Source organism: Phyllobates terribilis, unplaced genomic scaffold (genome assembly GCF_046119375.1).
Source record: "Phyllobates terribilis strain yellow unplaced genomic scaffold, ASM4611937v1 Scaffold_3__8_contigs__length_932513732, whole genome shotgun sequence".
Lineage (NCBI taxonomy): Eukaryota > Metazoa > Chordata > Amphibia > Anura > Dendrobatidae > Phyllobates > Phyllobates terribilis.
Genome location: NW_027362763.1, coordinates 710471971 through 710496312, shown reverse-complemented (window position 1 = coordinate 710496312; position 24342 = coordinate 710471971). Strand labels below are relative to the sequence as shown.

The window sequence follows — 24342 nt, the reverse complement described above, 5'->3', positions numbered from 1 at the left end:
GGTCGCCTCTATGTAGTAGAAATGCTCTTGTGCTATGAGCGCCGACCACTAGGTGGCGATCATACCAATCTTTACATGACAACCACAGGGGTCTGCTGCAGACCCCGGGTTGCCATGCCCACCCATCGGTGACCCGCGATCACGTGACGGGGTCACCGATAGGCGGGGTAAGTGACACGCTTCCAGCGCAGCGCTGTTGAGTGCCGCTGTCAGAGATTGACAGCGACATTTAACTAGTTAACAGCCGTGGGTGGATCGTGATTCCACTCGAGGCTGTTGCGGGCACATGTCAACTATATAAATCAGCTATGTGCCCGGTTCAGCGTGAGCTCAGCACCGGAGCTCCCGCTTAACCGGCCTTTCCAACTTGGTGCGTACTATCACTGACCACGTTGGAAAGGGGTTAAGTAATTTGTCCACAATCTACTTTAGTGGTTTTTTTTTCAAGAATTACATAATTTACCATCGGTCTGAATTCCCCTCAGTGAGTTTTACTTTAAAATTCTTTGTGTATTTTGGAAAGACAGAATTCCTCCAGGCTTCTGAAAAAAATAAGTAACTCGCCACTTATATCCATGATGTATTTTTTTTTTCTGAAGCGCAGTTGGAAATCTGTACAGAAAGTTTTCTGTGCATATAAGTGCCGTTGAATAATTCTCACCCACCATTCCACAGAAACTGCCCTTACCAAAATCACCAATGACTTACTTACAGCCAAAGCTAACAGACAATTCTCTGTACTCCTTCTTCTTCTTGACCTGTCCTCTGCTTTCGACACAGTTGACCACTGCATCCTACTACAGATCCTCTCTTTGGCGTCAAAGACCTTGCCCTACCCTGGATTTCCTCATACCTTTCCAACCGCACATTTAGTGTCTTCCCACTCCCACACTACCTCCTCATCCTGCCCCCTCTCTGTTGGAGTCCCTCAAGGCTCTGTCCTAGGACCCCTACTCTTCTCAATTTATACCCTTGGCCTGGGACAGCTCATAAAATCCCATGGCTTCCAGTACCATCTGTACGCTGATGACACCCAGATGTACCTCTCTGGCCCAGATGTCACCTCTCTGCTGTCCAGAATCCCAGCATGTCTATCAGCCATATCCTCCTTCTTCTCCTCTCGCTTCCTCAAGCTCAATGTGGACAAAACTGAACACATCATCTTTCCCCCATCTTGCATATCTTTCCCACCTGATCTTTCTATCACAATAAATGACATCACTCTTTCCCCTGTACCGGCAATCCGCTGCCTCGGAGTAACCCTTGACTCTGCCCTGTCCTTCAAACCCCACATCCAAGCTCTCGCCACCTCCTGTCGCCTCCAGCTCAAAAATATTTCCAGAATCCGTCCTTTCCTCAACCCTAACTCTACTAAACTGCTTGTGCATGCCCTCATCATCTCCCGCCTCGACTACTGCAAAATCCTCCTCTGTGGTCTACCTGCTAACACTCTTGCACCTCTCCAGTCTGTCCTTAACTCTGCTGCGCGACTGGTCCATCTCTCGCTTCGTTATTCCTCTGCTACCCCCCTTTGCAAATCCCTTCACTGGCTCCCAATTACCCAGTGTATCCAGTTCAAACTACTAACACTGACCTACAAAGCCATCCATAACCTTTATCCTCCATACATGTCTAAACTAATCTCCTGATACATTCCCTCACGTAACCTCAGGTCCTTCCAACACCTCCTTCTCTCCTCCACACTTATTTGTTCCTCACCCAATCGCCTCCAAGACGTCTCCCGAATATCCCCCATCCTATGGAATTCTGTGCCTCAACACCTCCGATTATCCGCCACACTTGGATCCTTCAGATGGAACCTGAAAACCCATCTCTACAAATAAGCTTACAGCCTGCTATGACCGTGCTGCCGCCTCATCACCACCGGAGCTACTGCAACCCCCCAACCTACTGTCTCCTTCCCCATTCCAGTAGAATGTAATCCTGCAAGGGCAGGGTCCTCCTCCCTCTGTACCAGTCTATCATTGTTAGTTTACTGTAAGTGATATCTGTATTTTGTATGTGATCCCTTCTCATGTACATCATCATGGAATCAATGGTGCTATATAAATAAATAATAATAATTCACCTGCATCAGAAAAAAAGTTTTTACTGAAAAGTTTTACTTTTTGGCACAGATTCTACATCTTAGGGCACGTTCAGTATTTGGTCAGTATTTTACATCAGTATTTGTAAGCCAAAACCAGGAGTGGGTGATAAATACAGAAGTGGTGACGTGTTTCTATAATACTTTTCCTTTGATTGTTCCACTTCTGATTTTGGCTTACATACTGTATACTGATGGAAAATACTGATCAAATACTGAACGTGTGTACGTGGATTAAGATGTAGAATCTGTGCCAAAATCTGCATTGACCATATCCTAATGGATCTTTAATTAAACAAAAAAATATACACAACTTCAATAAAAGTCCATTTTATTGTGGAAATAAGTACAAACCCAACAACAATACTGCCCTCTTGTGCTGAAGAACGGTAATAAGGCAACGGTTTATACGAAGTGCAGTTCTCCCGAGTCGTGCAGTGGATCTGGGCAGAAATTTAGCTTTACATGTACAGTAAAAAAAAACAAAAAACCAAACAATAACCGTTTTATAATTCACATATGATCAGCAGCGATAGAAAGGCACAGGAAAAGGATGAGGGCAAGCATTGTCAGCCCATTGGATGGCTATCATCTCTGCATCTTTGTACAATTTACAATCAAAAGCCTAAAAAAATATTTACATCTCCTCAAATGAAAATCTAACAGCATTTAAATATTCACATAAAACAGATTTAACGTGTCGGAAAACACGGTAACATTCTTCATTCGGTATATATACACTCACGCATACAGTGTCTAATGGGGTCTCCAGTTCAAGTGATTAAAGGGGTTGTCCAGGATTTAAAAAAAAAAAAAAAGCATGGCTGCTTTTTTTTTCCAGAAATAGCGCTACCACTGTCCATGGGGTCATGTATAGTATTGCAGCTCAGCTCTATTAGGCCACGTTCACACGTTCAGCATTTGGTCAGTATTTTACATCAGTATTTGTAAGCCAAATACAGAAGTGGTGACGAGTTTCTATTATACTTTTCCTCTGATTGTTCCACTCCTGGTTTTGGCTTACAAATACTGATGTAAAATACTGACCAAACACTGAAAGTGGCCTTAAAGTGATCAAGTCTGAGCTGCAATACCACATACTACCTGAGGAAGGCGTGGCGCCTTTTATGGCTGTGTAGGTTAAAGTTTCCTTGACAGTGGGGCCCTTTACAGTATTATAACCAGAGGATCCTGGATAAGTCGCTAGGCATTAGCCTAATAAAAAAGTGTTAGGGCTCATTCAACACATCCAACTTTCTCAAGTAAGAGAAAAATAAGCCGATTATTTTTGATCAGAGTGTGCCGTCATTTTATTCTCGTACGTGGAGAAAAAAAAAAAGTTTCTCCACTCTGATAATCCATGAAAATCGGATCGCACTCGAATGTCATCCGAGAGCAGTCCGATTTTTTTTCACGTCCCCATAGACTTGCATTGTCGACTTTGATCAGAAAATCGAATCAAAATCGGGTATGTCTCCGAAATTTTTCACTGACCACTCAGTCCGAGGGGAAAAAAAAATTGGACATGTGCACAGCCCAATAAAATATCATATTAGATAGCACTCGTATGAGAAGATCAGGCTCGTTCACATGCTGCATTTTTGCAGCACGTTTTTCAAGGGGAAAAACGATGCATTTTCACAGTACCAGTGAGTTGACTGAAATCTTGTGCACTTACTTTTTCCCTGCAAATTTGAACCAAAGCGTTTTTTCTAATCTGCGGTATGTGAATGGGGAAAAAAACGAACATAAAAATGTGTCAAAAAAAGTGTGTATTTTACAGTGTTTTTCCTGCTAATATTTGCAGCAGATTTTCTGCACCAAAAAATGAACGTGTGCACATACAGTAACAGTTGTCGAGTACTAGAAAAAAAACAAAACATGGCCATTTTCCACCAAAAACCTCACAGACGTAATTGTCCTTCGCAGCCAATCAGATCATCGCCTTCATTTTAATCCCGGGCAAATTAGAGAATAAACCAGCGACCTGATTGGCCGCAGAGGTGAATGAACGACGCTTCCTTATCTCTTGGGATTAGAATAGGCCTAATATGTGTATATATGATCTGTAATCCCACCATACACCCAGGGTCCAGTGTGACTGATGAAGTGCGCACCTTAAGAAAAAAAAACACTAATAAAAATAATCCTATTAAAATACAATCAGTTATTTCATAACATCATCTAGAGCGTTACAACCTCTGTGTAAATGCTGCTGAAGGAAGCAACAGATGCCATTTTGTTTCTATGGATTGTAAGATAAAATGGTGCTAAACTCGAAGGGAATTAAGCCTGAAGCTCAAAATTAGACTTTTGATGGCCGTCTCCCAATGACCGGCATATATACTGATATACTGCACTAGATTAATACAGGTAGCCATATTGAGGGAGAGCAGTTGCCCATAGCAACCAATCAGGTCTGGTTGTCGTGGGTAACATCTTCACTTTTCCTAGGCCTCAGTTTTGACTTCACGTTTCCTAGGCCTCAGTTTTGATGAGGCAGAAAACCGTTGCCCACAGCAACCAATCAGAGCGCAGCTTTCATTTCACCAGAGCTGTATAAAAAATAAAAGCTGAGCTCTAATTGGTTGCTATGGACAACAAAGCGTTTTTGATTGAGAAATGAGGCCCTACAGCCTGTAAATCCTCAATAATGTCCTTTAGGAACAAAACTCATGCACAGCAATGTCCTTCATTTCTAGAATACATCCCTATGATATTCCACGGCTAGGCCCACACTGGTTTTACTGGTTGGAGAATAGCTAGTAGTCATGTACAGTCAGTGTCTAGGAAAATCCATTTCGGCACAGATAAGGTCATTCTGAAATTCCCTTTTGGTTCCCATGTGTCATATCTGAAAACTAAGAGGAACAAATGGAAGATGCTACAACATCTCCTCTCATTACGATGCGTTATTGCTCCTATGACAACACTTCTTTGCAGGACTATGGCTTTTTTCCACCCTGCTCTGGTCACAGGAAAATTGGGATAAATGACGATTTTGATATCCACAATATTAAATGGCAGTTTTGTGGCATATAATAGGTTTGGAACCATCCATGGTCCCTATGACAAAGATGAACTAACAGAGCAATGACAGGAGGTGTTGTCATGGGGGACACTATTTCCCATATTTTAATTAAAGAGTCAAGAGTCCCTCAGGACATCCCAGCTCATGTATTTATAGGGACTTCATGTTTACCGGGAGAGTTGTCAGGTTTCTTTCAACAATCGAGTCTGTGTCCTAAACAGCAGAGAATCCACGGAGTGGCCTGAAAAGGGGATTCATCGGCTCAGCCCACAATACGGCGGCCACACGTGTAAACAAGCTTTCCACTCATGTTACAGGACACAATGATGGCCACCTACCAAAAATACTGACCCCCAACTATAACTCTATGTGTATATTCTATGCAGGCCATGAATGTCAGGAGTAAATCTTGGTGGCTGGTAACTACACCGTGCTACAAGTCACCATCTTGCAGTAAATCCGCATCCTCGTCATCCAAGATTAGGTCAGAGTGCATGACCTCTGTCTCCTCCAAGACATCTTCTAGATCCTGGGCCACGTCGTCATCGAAGTCTTCTTCTAAGGTTTTAATCAGGCTGAAGGGATCAAACGACATGACGTCGTCTGTGGGCAGAGTAGTCCTTACTATAGTCCTTGCAATGGTGTCAGCCATCTCCGCTGCCACCGCAGCCTTCTGTGCCTTCTGCCTGTGCTGCTCCTCCTGCTGCCGGTGAGTCTTCATGTGCGCATTGCGACTCTTGATCTTGTAAAATACCCTAAGGGCACAGAAGATGGTAGATTTAGCAGCACAAAGGTGGCAGTTATACGTATGGATCTACACAAATCGTCAGTGCAAAATTTGTAGGAGACCCCTCAATTATTACCAGTAATACTGATCCCCTTATATGCAGCAAAAGGATCTTTTACGCCTCTTCAGGCTAGCATCTCATTTCTAGGCCAATATCTAAATTTGCCCCAAATCATGGCAGAGAACGCCTTAAAGGGTTATTCCCAGCTTCATAAATGAATATTGTTGGATAGAGCTTGTAAATACAAGCAACTTTGCAGTTCACTGCATTTTAAAATTTTCAGCCATTCTAGAAATATTAACACTTTTCTTTTGGCTACAACTCATTGCCTTGGAGATCGACCACCACTGCTAGACAGCAGAACATGTGCAGTGTTTACAAGCTCCCTTTTATAGAATTTGTAAGCACAGTTTTGAAGCTGGCCAGGATCTCTGTAGCGTGCCGTTACCTCCTATTCCCTGCCAGCTTCAGTACAGTGCTTACAAGCTTGACAGCAGAAGTGGTCGGTCTCCTAGGAAATGAGATGTAAACCAAAGAAAAGTGTTAATATCCCAAGAACAGCTTAAAATATTAATTAGCAGTAAATTGCATAAGTGCTTGTTTTTACAATCTGACAACCATATTTAAATATGGGAAAGGCATCATACGTGTATCATACATTACATTAAATTTTTTTTTTACCAAAATCACAAGTCATCCTCTATTCACAGAATAGGCGGTAACTTGCTGATCGTTAGTTGTCCAACTTTTGAGATCCCCAGCGTTCCCAATAATGAGTATCTGGTACACCCCCATCCTGAATGGTGCGGAGGTGCAAATATATGATCTCTCCTCCACTTGTAGTCAATGGGACAGCTGGTAAAAGCCAAGTATAGTGCGTCGCTATTTCCGAGAGTCTCATAGAGAATTAGTAAATTGGAGGTCGAGCATGTACACATCCACGCCATTCAGGACCGGGCTGCAGAGCCTCATTCTTGGGATCACTGGGGTTCCCAATGATCGCACCCCTGGTGATCAGCAAATTATCACCTATCTTAACACTTGAAAGGTACTTTTATTCCTGCTAAATGGCAACATATTTTTGACAAGCTGCATAACCTTATAGGGCCAATTAATCAAGACTGATATTTTTGCACGCCAGTCTTAATCTAGGGTACACTGCAGCAAGATGGCATGCTCCTCTTAATGAATTTGGTGCATCTTTCAGTTGCACTGTGCCAGCATCAGAAATGTACTCAAGTCACGGGCTAGAGTAGATTCCAGTCTTCTTTTGTGGCACAACATGAATTTGTCATGTCATGCGTCATCCCACTTTCTCTTTACAAAAACATATTAAGTAGGGACATGTACATACGACTCACAGAAAAATACCCATAAAAGTTAAAACTTCATAAATTCATTTAAAATCCTACTCCCCCCCCCCCAAAAAAACAACAAACAGCACACGTGAAATGTAAAAACCTGATACTATCTGAATTTTATATTCATATACAGTACAGACTAAAAGTTTGGACACACCTTTTCATTTAAAGATTTTTCTGTATTTTCATGACTATGAAAATTGTACATTCACACTGAAGGCATCAAAACTATGAATTAACACATGTGGAATTATATACTGAACAAAAAACTGTGAAACAACTGAAAATATGTCTTATATTCTAGGTTCTTCAAAGTAGCCACCTTTTGCTTTGATGACTGCTTTGCACACTCTTGGCATTCTCTTGATGAGCTTCAAGAGGTAGTCACCGGAAATGGTCTTCCAACAATCTTGAAGGAGTTCCCAGAGATGCTTAGCACTTGTTGGCCCTTTTGCCTTCACTCTGCGGTCCAGCTCACCCCAAACCATCTCGATTGGGTTCAGGACTGGTGACTGTGGAGGCCAGGTCATCTGGCGTAGCACCCCATCACTCTCCTTGGTCAAATAGCCCTTACACAGCCTGGAGGTGTGTTTGGGATCATTGTCCTGTTGAAAAATAAATGATGGTCCAACTAAAAGCAAACCGGATGGAATAGCATGTCGCTGCAAGATGCTGTGGTAGCCATGCTGGTTCAGTATGCCTTCAATTTTGAATAAATCCCCAACATTGTCACCAGCAAAGCACCCCCACACCGTCACACCTCCTCCTCCATGCTTCACGGTGGGAACCAGGCATGTAGAGTCCATCCGTTCACCTTTTCTGTGTCGCACAAAGACACGGTGGTTGGAATCAAAGATCTCAAATTTGGACTCATCAGACCAAAGCACAGATTTCCACTGGTCTAATGTCCATTCCTTGTGTTCTTTAGCCCAAACAAGTCTCTTCTGCTTGTTGCCTGTCCTTAGCAGTGGTTTCCTAGCAGCTATTTTACCATGAAGGCCTGCTGCACAAAGTCTCCTCTTAGCAGTTGTTGTAGAGATGTGTCTGCTGCTAGAACTCTGTGTGGCATTGACCTGGTCTCTAATCTGAGCTGCTGTTAACCTGCGATTTCTGAGGCTGGTGACTCGGATAAACTTATCCTCAGAAGCAGAGGTGACTCTTGGTCTTCCTTTCCTGGGGCGGTCCTCATGTGAGCCAGTTTCTTTGTAGCGCTTGATGGTTTTTGCAACTGCACTTGGGGACACTTTCAAAGTTTGCCCAATTTTTTGGACTGACTGACCTTCATTTCTTAAAGTAATGATGGCCACTCGTTTTTTTTACTTAGCTGCTTTTTTCTTGCCATAATACAAATTCCAACAGTCTATTCAGTAGGACTATCAGCTGTGTATCCACCTGACTTCTGCACAACACAACTGATGGTCCCAACCCCATTTATAAGGCAAGAAATCCCACTTATTAAACCTGACAGGGCACACCTGTGAAGTGAAAACCATTTCCGGTGACTACCTCTTGAAGCTCATCAAGAGAATGCCAAGCGTGTGCAAAGCAGTCATCAAAGCAAAAGGTGGCTACTTTGAAGAACCTAGAATATAAGACATATTTTCAGTTGTTTCACACTTTTTTGTTAAGTATATAATTCCACATGTGTTAATTCATAGTTTTGATGCCTTCCGTGTGAATGTACAATTTTTATAGTCATGAAAATACAGAAAAATCTTTAAATGGGAAGGTGTGTCCAAACTTTTGGTCTGCACTGTATATATATATATATATATATATATATATATATATATATATATATATATATAAAATCTGTGATACTGAGGTTGGGATATTATATTCCCTATTTTTTTGATTGTCCTATATATTTTTTGATAGGACTGATTGGTCCAATGATCAATATATTGACACATACCTATACTGCCCTCAGACATCTAGGGTAAACCAGGGGCAGTGAGGGTGAGCCGCCGTGGATTGGGTTCACCAATCCGACCCCCTTGGGTGCCAACCTCCGCTGGTAGGCAGGGAAGGATCTATAGTGAAATATAGGGAAAGTACCCTTCCTTGTGTTATACAGTATGTGATATATATATATATATGAATATAAAATTCGGATAGTATCAGGTTTTTACATTTCACGTGTGCAGTTTTGTCATCATCCACTCACCAAAAAGCTGGTAAAAAAATGTCCCTTTTCTTATTACGACTAGGACTTGTGCAAACATTTTGAAACATTCCAAACATTTTTATTTTTTCTGGCACAAACAATTTTATAAGTTGGCCTCTATGCATATTTAGTGCAAACTGACACTGTTTTGAGATGCATTTTTTGGCTGCAGATGGGACAAGTTGTTACAGCCAAAACAACATTGCAAAACTGCCGCAATTATCTGAAAACTTGCATGTAGTTTTACAGCATAGTAACTGGTCATGCTCCAATAAGACAGATTGACATTAGCAGAAGATAGCCTCAGCCTTTTATTCTGGAGCGATCACACATATATTCAGGGAAGGCATATGCAGATACATACTTGCCACATAGTTTACATGGGAATACTGATGTAGCATCGGTCTCTCCGCTGGTGGTGCTGTGCGCCGGGGAGCTCTTCACTGAACAGTGCTCGCTCTGAGCGCCCGGCTTGGGTCTTCCTGTATTAGTGGTTGTAAACATCTTGGCTGGGGTAGTAGTTCCTCCATGAATACGGGCATGGCCATTCAAAGCCTGCCTGGAGCAGAATATCTGGAAACCATAGAGCAGAAGTAGAAAATGTTCAAATACAGTTTTTGAATGGACTGAGGGTGCGTGTCTCAAAAGTATATTGTCCCACTAATGACGGGAGGATAGGAAGAGAAGTAAAATCATGCCCTTACAGCTCCACAGTTTCCCATTTCGCACATGAAGGTACCAGCTGGAGGGCCGGGAGTCACCGGGAGAGAATGGTCGGCCTCTGCTGGATGGAGCAGGTCTGGAGTCTTCTGCACTGGTTCATACTGGGCTTCATACTTTCTATGTTCACCACCATATTCCTCATCAACTTCATCCACACTGCTCTACAAAATAAATTGTATTTGTCAATGCAAGAACAGATTTGCAGTATATGTAAAAAAACAAATTACATCCAGTAAAGTTTTAAAATATGTTTGGGAATAAATTTCAGTTTAATGAAAAAAGTCAAAATCTTAAACTCCACTTTTTATGGATTTTACTTTGGATTATTCTCGAGGATTTGAAAGGAAACCAAATTCCCTTAAGGTTTAAACAAAACAACCCCCCCCCTACTAAACTTCCCTCTGTGTCCTCTCTAATTCCCAATGGCCTCTGTACGGAGGGCCTCCAACGATGACCTCTGGCTGGCTGAATTGACCACACATGAGGATATGTATCCCTGAAGGCCCAGTGTTTAGAGACTGACAACTGGCCAGAATAGTGTTACTAAAGAAGCACCAGACGAGGCAAGCATAGTGGGGGGTTCACTTTAGGAGATATGCAACAGCGAGTCTGCACCAAAATCTGTAGGATTTAGTGTGGGTTTTCTGCTGTGGATTTCCCTTCGTCCAGATTTTCTGCAGAAATTCCATTCAGCAAACCTGGTAGATGTGAAGATAACCTAATTCTGCAATAATCTGTGATTTCTAGAGGGGCGATTGATCTATAATGGTCACCATACTGATTGTCTCCCATCTTTTGAAGAAACCAGTGAACGACATCTTCAAAATGTGGGGGGAAAAAAAAAAGAGAAAAACCTAAATTCTCAGTCACAAGAGATCTTCAGATGTGGTATTGGGGTTTTTGTTGTACTTTTAGCACTTGGCTGGTATAATCACAACTTTTCCCAATGTGAAATGTTGCATCCAAGCCCCCACTAGAAGCATTTCTCCGTACAGTGCACTCACTGTATCTTCTTCATGGAGTTGAATGAGGCGAGTCCTGTGCCTGCGGCCCATGTGCAGGATCTTCTTCCAGGTGTAATAGTATTCAACGCACTGCGACACGCTCTTCGTCTTTATCTAGAAATCAACAGTAACACGGGACCATTAGGACTATAGACAGCATTTGTTCTATTGGGCAAACAATGGAATTTGGGATGTGCATAAGAGTCACGGGAATACCCTCATATACAAAAATAACAAAACATATTTATTAGTTGTCATTGAGGTCTTGAATAAAACATTAAAATTATACAAAGATCAAAAACTTAAAACACAATTGAAGAAAAAACATAAATCTGGCCAGAAAAATAATTGAGGCGGGCACCACCAATACTTTATAAAGAGATCAAACCTGGTGCGTATCAGTAAATCATGAATGAGAGAAAGAAAAAGATATGCACATACTAGGGATCTCACAAAAATCAGCAATCATTTTTTTGACACACAATATATGTACAATGAATTAAAAACAATTAAAAGGCTGAAGGCCTTCCAGGAATTCGGCACCGCAGATCTCCTGTACTCGCCAGCTGGTAATTATTATGTTAATGATTCGCACGGGTTGTATACTAGCAATGTGTGTTAGTTCACTCAGACTTCTACCCCTGCGGAAGATACATTTGCTGTAGCGATACGCGAGGGGTCTTTCCCCTCTCTAACATAATTATGGACACGGGTTTTGTATTATCCATTCATCTTGGATCTACTTGGGCCCACGTTGGCTCATAGGGTTTGCATTTTACTCTACCTTTACCTCCTTGAGGATTTGGGTCTTTCTCCAACATCTAATCTTTAGGATGCTTTTTTTCTAGAACTATTGGATCATATCGCTAAGCATTATTAGATGCATGCAGGCGATATTGCTCAATTGCACTTTATTTGCACCTTATATAGATATGTTTTCCCTATCCCTTTATTTCTGAGATTATGTAATCCTATACGTGTCTTTTATAGGTCTTTGATTTGTTATGACCTATTGATTTGAGGACCTTTATTCATATACCTGTTTGTCCTATTGTTACTCAGGGTGTACCATAGCCTTCTTTAGGGCTGTTGGGTAGTCTTAATGTGGTCTTTGGCCTTTTAATTGTTTTTAATTCATTGTTTGTACATATATTGTGTGTCAATAAAATTATTGTTGATTTTTGTGAGATCCCTAGTATGCGAATATCTTTTTCTTTCTCTCATTCAAAAACATAAATCTGCGTGAGGTGAGCTTCATGGCATGGGTTTTTGTGGCTGAGGAAATGCATGTAAGCCTTATACCACCAAGCACAATGCTGAGAGTCGGATCAAGTGGTGTAAAGCTGCCACCTGTGGAGCAGAGGAGACGGGTTTTGTGCTGTCACTGATCACTCTTCTCTATCTCGCAGTATGATGGAGGAGTCTGGGTTTGGTAAATGACAGTAGAATGTTACCTGCCTGACTGCATTGTGCACAGTTTGGTGGAGGAGAGATAATGCTATGGGATTGTTATTTAGAGTCCCCTAGGCCCCTTAGTTTCAGGGACGGAAATCTTAATACTTTAGCATGCAAGGCATTTTGGACAATTGTAGCTTCCAGCTTTGTGGGGACAGTTTGGGTAAGACCCTTGTCTGTTCCCCATGACTGTGCCCAGTGCACAAGCTCCATACAGACATGGTTGGGGGAGTTTGGTGGAAAAACCTGATCGGCTGCACAGAGCCCGGACCTCAACCACAGTGAACACTTGGTATAAACTAGAACAGAGAATGTGAGCTCGACCCTCTGCCTAACATCAGTGTCTGACCTCACAAATGCTCTTCTGGACGAATGGACAAAAATTCAGACCTTCTGGACAGAGGTCACAGATCTTCATTCCATGATCTTACAAATGCCACTACCCCAGATTCCCAAAATATGCCTCTTTCGAACACAATGTCAAAATATTTTCACGAAAAGCCTCATTCGTGGCTAGAAAAAACATTCATTTCCACCCCTGGCAACTGTAACAATACCGTTCTTTACATATTAGGCAATAAAATTAGTTTTTTTTAAAAAAGTTTTGCAAGTGAGCAAATCCTCATATAACACCAGTCCTCCAAACTAAATGGGAGCCTCCACAATATCACAAATATGCAATATATAGGACAATATTGGACATAGCAGGACTTTCCCAACATAATCAGTACCAGACTTCCACAATGACTGATTGTGCATCAAACTCCACAATGCAATGGTCAATATTTACTTCTTCAGTCATCACAAACTCCACAAAGTGAAAGTCCATAAACTTCTGTCCACGGATACTCCAGAGAACATCTCAATCACACCTTATTCCCTTTCCACAACAGGAATTAAGTCATCCAGACTTGGTCTCAGCATGTGGATGACGTATTCCTGTTATGACCTAAAATTGACATTTTCTGAAGCATTTGAATTCATGTCACGATCTGACCAAGTTTACACTTGAATTGGACAAGATGAAATATTTGGTTGTTTTGTTGAGTCGGGCTACAGATAATACTATCAACCACAATCTATTCCAAGCCGACCATCAGTAATAACCTCTTGACTTGTTCAGTCATCACAGCCCCCGCACATTCAAAGGGCGATTTTTGAGGATTTGTAGCAAAGATATCGAGTATGCTACACTGAGATAAGAGCGGGAAAGATTAGTAGAGAGAGAATATCAGGACAAAGAGGTGTGCAATGTAATTTCAGACACCTTGATCTCATGTGATAAATAATGTATTAGCCAATAGGTAAATCACTTTAAAAAATTATGCTTTATCCCTGAAAAAACACTCCTAAGTGCCGGGAATTGGGAGTCACCCATCAGTGTAACATACTGTTCGCTGCCTGTTGTCAGATGTAATCCGTCAGTATCAGCAGAGACAAAGAGACAGATTACAGAAAGTGGGGGATGGGTCTTCGTCCCTCTACAGCACACATGTCAAAATCTGGCCCACATGGTGATTATATTTGGCCTAAGACGCTAGCACCACCCCCCATTATACTGTATGGAGGAAAATGGCTTCAATAGGTGAAAAATTACTTTGTAAAGGCAATTTATCTATTAAAATATGGCTCCATTCTTCCCAAATCAATTTTTTCTGTATTATTCTTTACTTCTTGTGACCATGGGTATCTTTCTAGCAGCATTGACCAAACATGCGTAGTGCTTACAAGCTCATTTCTCTAGTGAGCTTGTAAGCACGGCCCTGAGATTGGATAGATCACTGGAGCGCTTCAGAACCCCTGCACTTCCGTTGCCCCGTATTGCATCATTTGCAGCGGACAGTTTGGGCCAGCGGTGCAACAATGTCGCTGGCATGAATAGTCATCAATCAGGAGTTCATCGTTATACTTCCTCAATTGTAGACTTTTTTTTAATAAATATCAAAGATGGTCCACGACTTTGTCCAAGTTTTTAATTTTGGCCCTCTGTGCATTTGAGATTAACATCTCTGCTCTACAGGAAGTGAGGGGGAGCCCCTCTTTATTCCACTACAGAAAGTAGGTGGGGGGATCTTTGCCCCTCTACAAACAGTGGGGGCAGGTCTTTGCCCCGCTACAGAAAGTGGGGGTGGGTATTTGCTCCTTTACAGGCAGTGGGGGTGGGTGTTTGCCCATTTACAGGCAGTGAGGGGCGGGTCTTTGTCCCTCTACAGAAAGTGGGGGTGGGTCTCTGCCCTTCTACAGAAAGTGGGGGTGGGTCTCTGCCCTTCTACAGGAAGTGGGGGCGGGTCTTTGCCCCTCTACAGGCAGTGAGGGCGGGTCTTTGCCCCTCTACAGGCAGCGGGGGCGGGTCTTTGCCCCTCTACAGGCAGTGGGGGGCAGGTCTTAGCCCCTCTACAGAAAGTGGGGGTGGGTCTTTGCCTCTCTACAGGCAGTGGGGGGGCGGGTCTTTGCCCCTCTACAGAAAGTGGGGGTGGGTCTCTGCTCTTCTACAGGAAGTGGGGGTGGGTCTTTGCCCTTCTACAGGAAGTAGGGGGATCTTTGCCTTTCTACAGGAAGTGGTGGGATAGGGCTTTGCCCTTCTATAGGAAATGGAGGGATCTTTGCTCCTCTACAGTAAGTAAGGAGATGGGTCTTTGTCTCTTGTCTCTCAATTTCAAGTGATATGGGTCTTTGTCTCTTGTCTTTTTATATTAAGTGGAGGCAAATCTTTGTCTTTCTGCATAACAAAGAGGTTGCGTTAAGCCACTGGATAATAGCTGTGAGAGAAAGGAAGTTACAGCACCTATAGTTCTGACGAAATGCTGATGGAAAGGAATCACCTACTGAAAAAGCGTGGCTGGGAAGTTACAGATTATAAAAATTGGGACAGTTCCTAGATATTGGTATGCGCACCAAGCTGTTTTACATTGTTGTGAGGGTGAAATCAGCAGGATCACACTTTAGTACAGGTTTTGTGTGAAAGAAAAGCTACGCTGTGAACTTTATTATTCTACTGTGTACAAGGTAGAAGTTCACCATCAGTTGCTGATATTTTCTCATGCCCATCCCATGAACATCACAACACTTGTTCCTGGATTTTGTCGACAGGAAACGAGACTGATGGCCATCTGTGCACCGGGGATGAACCCAGCATTTATCAAAGCACTTTATCCTTTTGTCGGTCAGGTCTGGCGCAGAGCTATCACCTGTACATGATGTGCTATCTAATGTCATGTCATCCTTGTGAACTCTGCACATGCAGCCCACGGCTCTCTGCTACTGCTACTATATTGCTTATATTGTTTTAGGATTAATAAATATAATAAAGTAACATTTATATAAGCTTTTTGGAGGTGCTTTTTCTGGACATTAAAAAAATAACAATTTTGGATTAAATTCATCATTTGCTATTTTTTTCCCCGTTTTTTTTGCAGTGTTATTCATTGGGGTTTTTTTTAGTGCCAAGTTCTTATTTATATTTGTTATATTTATGAATTTTGCTCAAAATAAAAAAAATGCTGTTCATTTTTGTCTTTACTCTTTTTTTTGTGCCTTTTTATAGCAAAAAGTTGCATGTCACAAAATTTGCACCTCACCCAGAAATTTTTTTTTTAGGCCTACATAAAATCATTGCGGGGCGGGGATGGGGACTGGAAAACTTTTCCATTTTTAAAAAGTCGCAATTGATGAATAGGCTGCAAACGTCTGGAAAACCAAAACCAATCCCACACTGGTGAACATAAAAAACAACAGACAAGTCAATACATTAAAGATGCTTAAAAAAAGCGTATATTAAAAGAAGAATTTGGTGCAAATAAAAAACAGGTTAAATTACCTAAAACAAGACAAAAATGCAAATGAAATAATTAATAAGGCCTTTGTTTTGTAAAAAAAATTTTTTTTAACCATAATGGATCAAATCTTGCCTTATCATTATGTTTAATCCTAGTTTATTATAGGGAAAAATTTCAAATACAGAGGTATAAGAAACAGTATAGAAAAGAGGAATGGGTACAAGGCCACACAGGGCCCCATCGAATGTATGAAAAATTAACAATGAAACTTTGTAATATGAAAAACAAAAATACTTCTATTTTTCAATAAAGCATACATTTACAGAGGCTTGCGTAAGTATTCACCCCCTTGGAATTTTTTGTGTTTTGCTACTTCACAACCTGAACTTTCACTGTTTTTTTGATGGTTTGTAAATGTTGCCCATGTCTTTTGGCAAACTCAAAACAAGCCTTACAATTTTTGAGTGTAAGTAAAGGCTTTTTTCTGCCCACTGTTCCATAAAGGCCATCTCTATGGAGTGCACGGCTTATTGCGGTCGAATGGACAGATACTTCAGTCTCTGTGCAGCTCCTTCAGGGTTACCTTTGGTCTCTGTGTGCCTCTCTGATTTATACCCTCCTTCCCTGGGCTGAGAGTTTTGGTGGGCGCCCGCTCTCGGCAGGTTTGTTGTGGTACCATGTTCTTTCCATTTGATGATAATGAATTTGATGGTGCTCCGGGGATCATCAGAGATTGGGATATTTTTTTTTATAACCCAACCCTGACTTGTACTTCTCAACAACTTTGTCCCTGACTTGTTTGGACATCTCCTTGGTCTTCATGGTGTTGTTTGGAGATCTCCTTGGTCTTCATGGTGTTGTTTGGAGATCTCCCTGGTCTTCATGGTGTTGTTTGGAGATCTCCTTGGTCTTCATGGTGTTGTTTGGAGATCTCCTTGGTCTTCATGGTGTTGTTTGGAGATCTCCTTGGTGTTCATGGTGTTTGTAGATCTCGTTGGCCTTCATGGTGTTTGTAGATCTCGTTGGCCTTCATGGTGTTGTTTGGAGATCTCCTTGGTCTTCATGGTGTTGTTTGGTTACTAGTGCCTCTTACTTAATGCTGTTATAGCCTCTGTGGCCTTTGAGAAAAGGTAAAGTGTATATACTGACAGACATGTGACACTTCTATTGCACACAGGTGGACGTCCTGTCACTAAGCATGTGACTTATGAAGGGAATTGCTTGCACCAGAAAGTTTTAGGGGCTTCATAGCAAAAGAGGTGAATACATATGCACATGGCAATTTTTAGTTATTTGATCCCATAAATTTAATTTATGCCTATATTTTTCTCACTTCACCAACTTAGACTATTTAATGCTGATGCATCACACACAAATCGGATTACAAAAATATTTAAACACACAGATTGTAATGTAACAAAATATGTAAAAACCCAACGGGGGGAATACTTTCACAAGCCACTGTAACTGTATTTAAAACCATAGGATAACTAAAAAGAAGGACTCAGAAAGCATATATGAATGATAGCTCAAGATGACTATGTGTCCTAGAAGATATGTACAAATAACATAACATACAAAGAAGTATATAAACTGGGTGTTAGCCTTCACAACCGGTTTAGGTTGTGAAATGTTCATAAAGAACAAATATTGCTGCAAGGACACAGTCAAAAGTCTGCATTACTCACGCGAGGATCGCATCGCAATGCTTGGACTGGCCATCAGCTCTCCTGACCTGAGTGTGACAGCAATGTATTTCTATGCAGCTGTCACGCACAGGTCAGGAGAGCCGACGGCCAGTCCGAGAATTGCGGTGTGATCCTCGCGCGAGTAATACGGCCATCTGACTGCGCCCTAAAATGCAGCGATAAGAGTGCATATGAATGTGGATAAGTCAACCGAAAAGGAGAAGTATGAGGAAGTCCAGAGCGTAAACTATAGAAGTAAAGGGAAAGGATTAAAGAAGGAAAAGGGAAAAAAAGGTAGAGTGGCAAAAAAAAGGGGCAAGGGAGAAATCAGTTTGCAACCGGCGTGCAGCTGTATTTAGGAATTCTGTTTTAGGTCTTATGTTAAAAATAGGGATTGGAAGTTGGGAGACTCTCTAAACAGAATCCCGGGTTGCCAAAAACGGACAAGTTTTCTATTTTCCTCCAAGGATTCAGCTGATAAATCCTCTTTATGACATATATGTGAAATCTGATACATAGGGAAAAATCGCATGCAATTTTATGGAGGACTGAAACCACCTTGTCAAAATCGTTTTTTTCTTGTGCATACCCAGCCAAAGACATTTTGTGGGTTAACAAATCCGCTTTTCAGATATTTTCTCCCGAGAGGGTAGAGATTAACTCTGCTTTTCAAAAGTGTATAAAGTTGGAATCCACCGTGGGCGATGTCTGACTCAACACACTATAAACAAGGGATATCAGATGAGGTGGTGGTGAATCTCGAGTAAAGAGTGAAGTTGCCCCCCTTGTTTTCGCAAGTTTACAAAAGATCTCAGCTGTTCATATTTGTCACGGGTGTGTCAGGTGTGATAGACAGTTGCTCTGGAGATGGCTGTAGAAGGTCACTGCGCTTGGCATTGCAGACACCTTCTTGATTCCCTCATCTCTGTAGTATAGTTTTATACTTCTTCTTTTAGGACCCAGCAGCGACCTCCACCTTCTGCTGCTGATTGACACACCCTTGCTGGGTAGTTAAATAGTCTCAGTTTCTCCAGAGAGTCACCGGTGGTAGTTCTATGTACCTCAGTGTAGGCTTGGAGCACTAGCAGTTGGCTAGTTTCTTCTTTGGTGCCCTTAGAGGACAGTTGGCGTTATCTCTCTGGTGTCTGCTCAAGCTCAGTGTATCCCCTTAATTTGTCTACCTTGTTGTCTTTAGTTTGTAGTGGGGCTTGACTAGTGCTCACCATGTCCCCTCCCTATCTAGGGCCAAGCTCTAGAGACATTCAGGGCTTAGGTTCCTGCTCGGCGATAGGTGTGGAACCTATATAGGGACGATAGGGTAGGCAGGGAGATATTAGTTCTGCCTAGGGGTCTCCACTCCCCCTTTCCCCCTAGTGTTTGGGCTTCCTCCCCCTCTTCCCTTCGTGTTGCACTTAGTCTTTCCCTCACCTTGTGTGACAATAGTCTATCCATGAAAGTTTATATGGGGGATCAATTTCTTCAAAAATATTTCTTCAAAAGTAGGGAAACCGGCTCCTTTTAATATAAGGCAGAGACAAAACCTATATTCCAACAAAGGAACTTGCCTCCAATGAGGTCTGGTGGGAATTCAGGGGTAGAGAATATGGGAGTCTGGCCGTATCTTTAGACTGTTTAGTCTGAGTTCACATTACTTATTGATTTACTTTGTGCCAAAAAACTGCACAAAAGTAATAACACAGCAATGCATCAAAATCCACGCCTTTCCCCACTAAGGCCGGTTTCACATGCGTTCCTTTGCATGGGGTGGTTAAACCAAGTTGCGTGTTAAACCACTATATATACACGTGAAAGACTGCAACCAGAAATTTCTGTGGCCGCCTAACTCATCTGAATGGGGCATGGAACGAAAGCTGAATGGAACAGATTTTCATTGGGAATGAACACACCCATAGGTTATGTTCATACAGGACTGATAGGCTGGATTATCAGTATTTCAGTTACCAATAACTCTGGATTGTCAGAATTTTACTATATTCTATACTTCTAATGACAAAAAGGAAGAATTTACCATTTTCTGCACATGGTAGAAATCTTTATTGCAGGTGTTTATTGCTTTGTTAAAACTCTTCTTCTCGTTGTTGGTCCAGTAGTCTGATCCTTGAAAAAGTAAAGAATAGAGCGTCAGTCGGAGGCTCAAGACATGGCAAACACAGCCCTTTACTATCAGATGATTAATTGTGTGACCGTATTGTGATGAGTTCCAACAGGCTGTCATGGGGGATAATTCACATTTAACCCCCTTGACTGGCGGCTCTCTCCCTATATGAATGTACAGGGAGAGACCTGTCAGTCTAGTGGAGCATGGTGGGGAGAAGCTGCCGGGCACCGGCCTCAGACTAGTCATCCAAGACGCATAGTCCCCGTACATGGCTGCAATAGCGCATTCAGTGTATGATTGATGCTGCCTGGGGTTTGGGCATCGTGAATCTCATGACTTATTCCTTTTAAATGGAATTTGCGTTTTTGGAAGCCGTGTTAACATTTTGGCATTATGGTGTTCTTCCATCCGGGGGCATCAGACTATGATACATTACTAATGACTATCTACATCTAGATAGGGCTCTGTTACCACCTTGGTGCAATGGATCCACTGTGACACAGATAATGAAAGGCTTTATTATGAGGCAGACAGAAGCACTGAGAGGAGTTACTGTGTAGATCACAGGGACTTATATCACACAGGATCAGTAGGACCTGCTCACAAGGTGATAAGTAAGTAATCGGAAGGTTGTGCTCCTCTGTGTCACTGTACAAAGCTCCGGCCGCCATCACCTTAGCATTGTTCTCTGTGTCATTATGACATGTCTTTTGCATAGAAAAATATATATACAGTAGACCAAAAGTTTGGACACACCTTCTCATTTAAAGAATTTTAAGAGAATGCCAAGAGTGTGTAAAGCAGTCATCAAAGCAAAAGGTGGCTACTTTGAAGAACCTAGAATATAAGACATATTTTCAGTTGTTTCACACTTTTTTTGTTAAGTATATAATTCCACATGTGTTAATTCATAGTTTTGATGCCTTCAGTGTGAATGTACAATTTTCATAGTCATGAAAATACAGAAAAATCTTTAAATGAGAAGGTGTGTCCAAATTTTTGGTCTGTACTGTATATTTTTTGTATGAAATGCAAAATGGAGCGAGGATCCAAAAATACAGAATAATAATAATAATCTTTATTTTTAGATAGCGCTATCATATTCTGTTGTGCTTTACAGACATTATCATCACTGTCCCCATTGAGGCTCACAATCTAGATTCCCTATCAGTATGTCTTTGGAGCATGGGAGGAAACCAGAGGAAACCCACACAAACACAGGGAAAACATACAAACTGTCCTTGGTGGGATTTGGACCCAGGGCCCCAGCGCTGCAGTGCTAACCACTGAGCCACCGTGCTGCCCTAAAGAATGTGTAAAACTGAAAACAATGTATGCACATTGAGAAGATTTTACGAAAAGAAACAAAAAGAGTAAAGTGAATAGAAAAACAATGCTAAAAAATAAACGCAATTTGTTGATCAGTCATCATCATTATTAAAGTGGATATACGTTGTACATCATGTGTCCGGCTAGTTTCAGGACTCCATTGGGGACTTCTGTCTAAAGCCCCAATATCGGGACTCGGATGTGCCCCCAACAGACTTCATTTATGATCGACTCTGTGGACTCTTTTTCATCTATATTTCCATCTTTTAAGTTAGACACAATACATTGCTTGTGTAGTAACTGAAAAGATTATATATTTTGTTTTTATATTTTAAAGTTTTTTGAAGCAAAATTGCCTGGCGTTGCTGATGTGTACATTTCTGTGTAGCAGACTCACAGGGTGCAAGGTGTCAACTTTCAGAATTATTTGGGTATAAGGGTTTAGGTGGAAGAAATTGACCCTTTTTTCCATACGGCACGCTGCCTGGAATTTGGGGACAAGCAGAGTCCTAAGTTGCAGGTTTTGGACTTCATTTGAGAAGTGGAATTTAAGGCTTTGTTGACGGCACGTCTGAATCCCGTTTTTTGAGAGAGTCATGAAAATAGTTTTCTGGTTTCTCACTACGTTGCAAACGTATAGTATTTGCAGCAGATTTTTCTCTGTGTTGGTGTTTTTGCTTCTTTTTATTATATACGTTTTTTACTTGCATTTTTTTCTCCATTTACATGAATGGCTGAAAAACGCTGCAGAATTGAAAAAAATAATAAAATGGTTCAAATCTGCAAGGAAAGAATAAGCAGCGTGTGCATGAGATTGCAGAAAGCTAATTCACTTTGCTGCTACTGTAAAAATTGCATTTTTCCTAAAAATGTGCAGAAAAAAAAACGTGCAAAAAACAGCGTGTAAACAAGCCCTCCTTACTCCCCTCGCTCAGTCAAACCGAGCATGCATGTGAATGTGGGTGGAGGGAGAGGTAGCTGGCAGTCAAATTAGAGTTTTCTGACAGCTATTTGACATGTACGCAGCTTTAGACTATGTTCAAACATCTTGTTTTTTTCATGCGTTTTTTTATGCAAATTTTCAGCTGCATTTTGCAGTACAAGCAAAGTCTATGAGATTCCAGAAATCTCATGCATGGTTTTTTTTTACGATTTTGTGCTTTGCATGGTTTATGAAAGATAGAGGATGTCACTTCTTTCAGGGTTTTTTCACCCTTTGGAAGTAATGGGTGGTGAAATAAATGCTGAAAAAAACGCACCAAAAACAAGCAAAAAAGCAAGAAAACAGCAACAAAAATCCTTAACAACCTCCTGGCAAGAGATCAGGCTTTGCTGCAGAAAATGAACGCATAAAAAACCTTGATGTGTGAACATATCCTTACTGTCATCTCCTCTGCTGTATAATGGTCTACTGACCCCGGGGGAGCGATGCAATAACTTCTGTCCAAGCTTATACCTCCTCTTACCAATCAGGGAGGATATTTATGTTGGAGAATATCATTACTCTATGAATAGAGAAGAATCGGGAATGACAGTACATCCATCACTCATTAATAAGACCTATTCGTAAGCAATTTACCAATGTTCTGCTTTATGTGGTTTTTATGCGATTTCCCTCTGGAAACGTTCACTTTGCAGGTTACTTGTGGTATTGGGTGACATCTGTGTGGTTGATATGTTACGGCGTAGTCACAGGTTTGTGGTCAGTCAGATTGGCGGGGCGTTGCCTGATATAATAGTCTTGTGAACTCACAACTGAACCTCGTATATAGAACTGATGGCTGCCGGATAATGACGCTGGTAATGGGTGTGCAGAAAATAGTGCATTAAAAGGTGCTGACCCACTGGTATACAGTCAATTAGTGCTCAATCACGGGCTGAAAGTTTACAGATATTTGATAGACGCCATGTATTTAATTTCTTCCATCACTGCTGTCGTTTTCTGCTTGGTGCTACTATTCTCCTTGTCAATAGGGTGTGTTCTTACACAATCTTAGTCCTAACTGGACAGTATCAGACTATGTAGGGATACAGCCCACTGACAATGAGAATGGTAAAATCCAAATTTGACCTCTTCACGCTGTGGCCATTTTTTGTTTCTTTTGTTTTTTCCTCCCCTTTTTTCAAGGGCCATAACTTTTTTATTTTTCCATCCACATAGCCATATCAGGGCTTGTTTTTTTGCGGACAAGTTGTACTTTTGAATTTTATCATGTAATGCACTGGAAAGCAGGAAAAAATTCCAAGTGAGTTGAAATTGCAAAAAAAAGTGCAATATCCACAATTGTTTTTTGTTTCTTTTATTTACCAAGTTCATTATACGGTAAAACTGACCTGCCATTATGATTCTCCAGGTCAGTAGAAGAAAGCAGATACAAAACATAAATATGCTCCTAAAAACATGGAGTCAAAAGTCCAACATTATATAATAACTTAATTTTTATTAGATCATGGACAAAGATTGGCAACAATTATAATGATACATGTAAAAGCTAAAACATGATAACGGGGGCTCAGGTGACAAAAAGCATGTAGTCTACACAAAAGTTATTGGGGAGGAAAACAGAAAAATCACAACTGTAAGGTGCCAGTGCTAAATGATGATATTTATTAATTCCCCGAGGAAGTCAATGAGAAACGCGCGTCGGGGCTGAAAGCAGAGGGTCCTACAGGGAGAGATATGGGTAAGAAATATCTTTACCAACATGGTGAGATTACTAGTTGGTATCTTCTATTTAATCGCTCAGCAAGATAGTATTTGATTTTACTGCAACATACATATGGTTGCTACATC

The 24342-nt window shown here is 41.4% G+C and overlaps 1 protein-coding gene across 4 annotated transcripts in view; it reads right to left on the bottom strand.

Annotated features, from left to right (window-relative positions):
- Positions 1-2421: 2421 nt before the first annotated feature.
- The window catches only part of TRERF1 (transcriptional regulating factor 1), a 153082-nt gene continuing 131161 nt past the window's right edge, over positions 2422-24342 (bottom strand). For all 4 annotated transcript variants that reach the window (XM_073672014.1, XM_073672017.1, XM_073672015.1 and 1 more), the window contains 5 exons: positions 20130-20218; positions 11182-11295; positions 10159-10338; positions 9819-10027; positions 2422-5893 (listed from right to left, as the gene is read on the bottom strand). In XM_073672014.1, the coding sequence (XP_073528115.1) occupies positions 5572-5893; positions 9819-10027; positions 10159-10338; positions 11182-11295; positions 20130-20218 (914 nt within the window). In that variant the 3' untranslated portion in view covers positions 2422-5571. The remainder of the gene's footprint in view (positions 5894-9818; positions 10028-10158; positions 10339-11181; positions 11296-20129; positions 20219-24342) is intronic.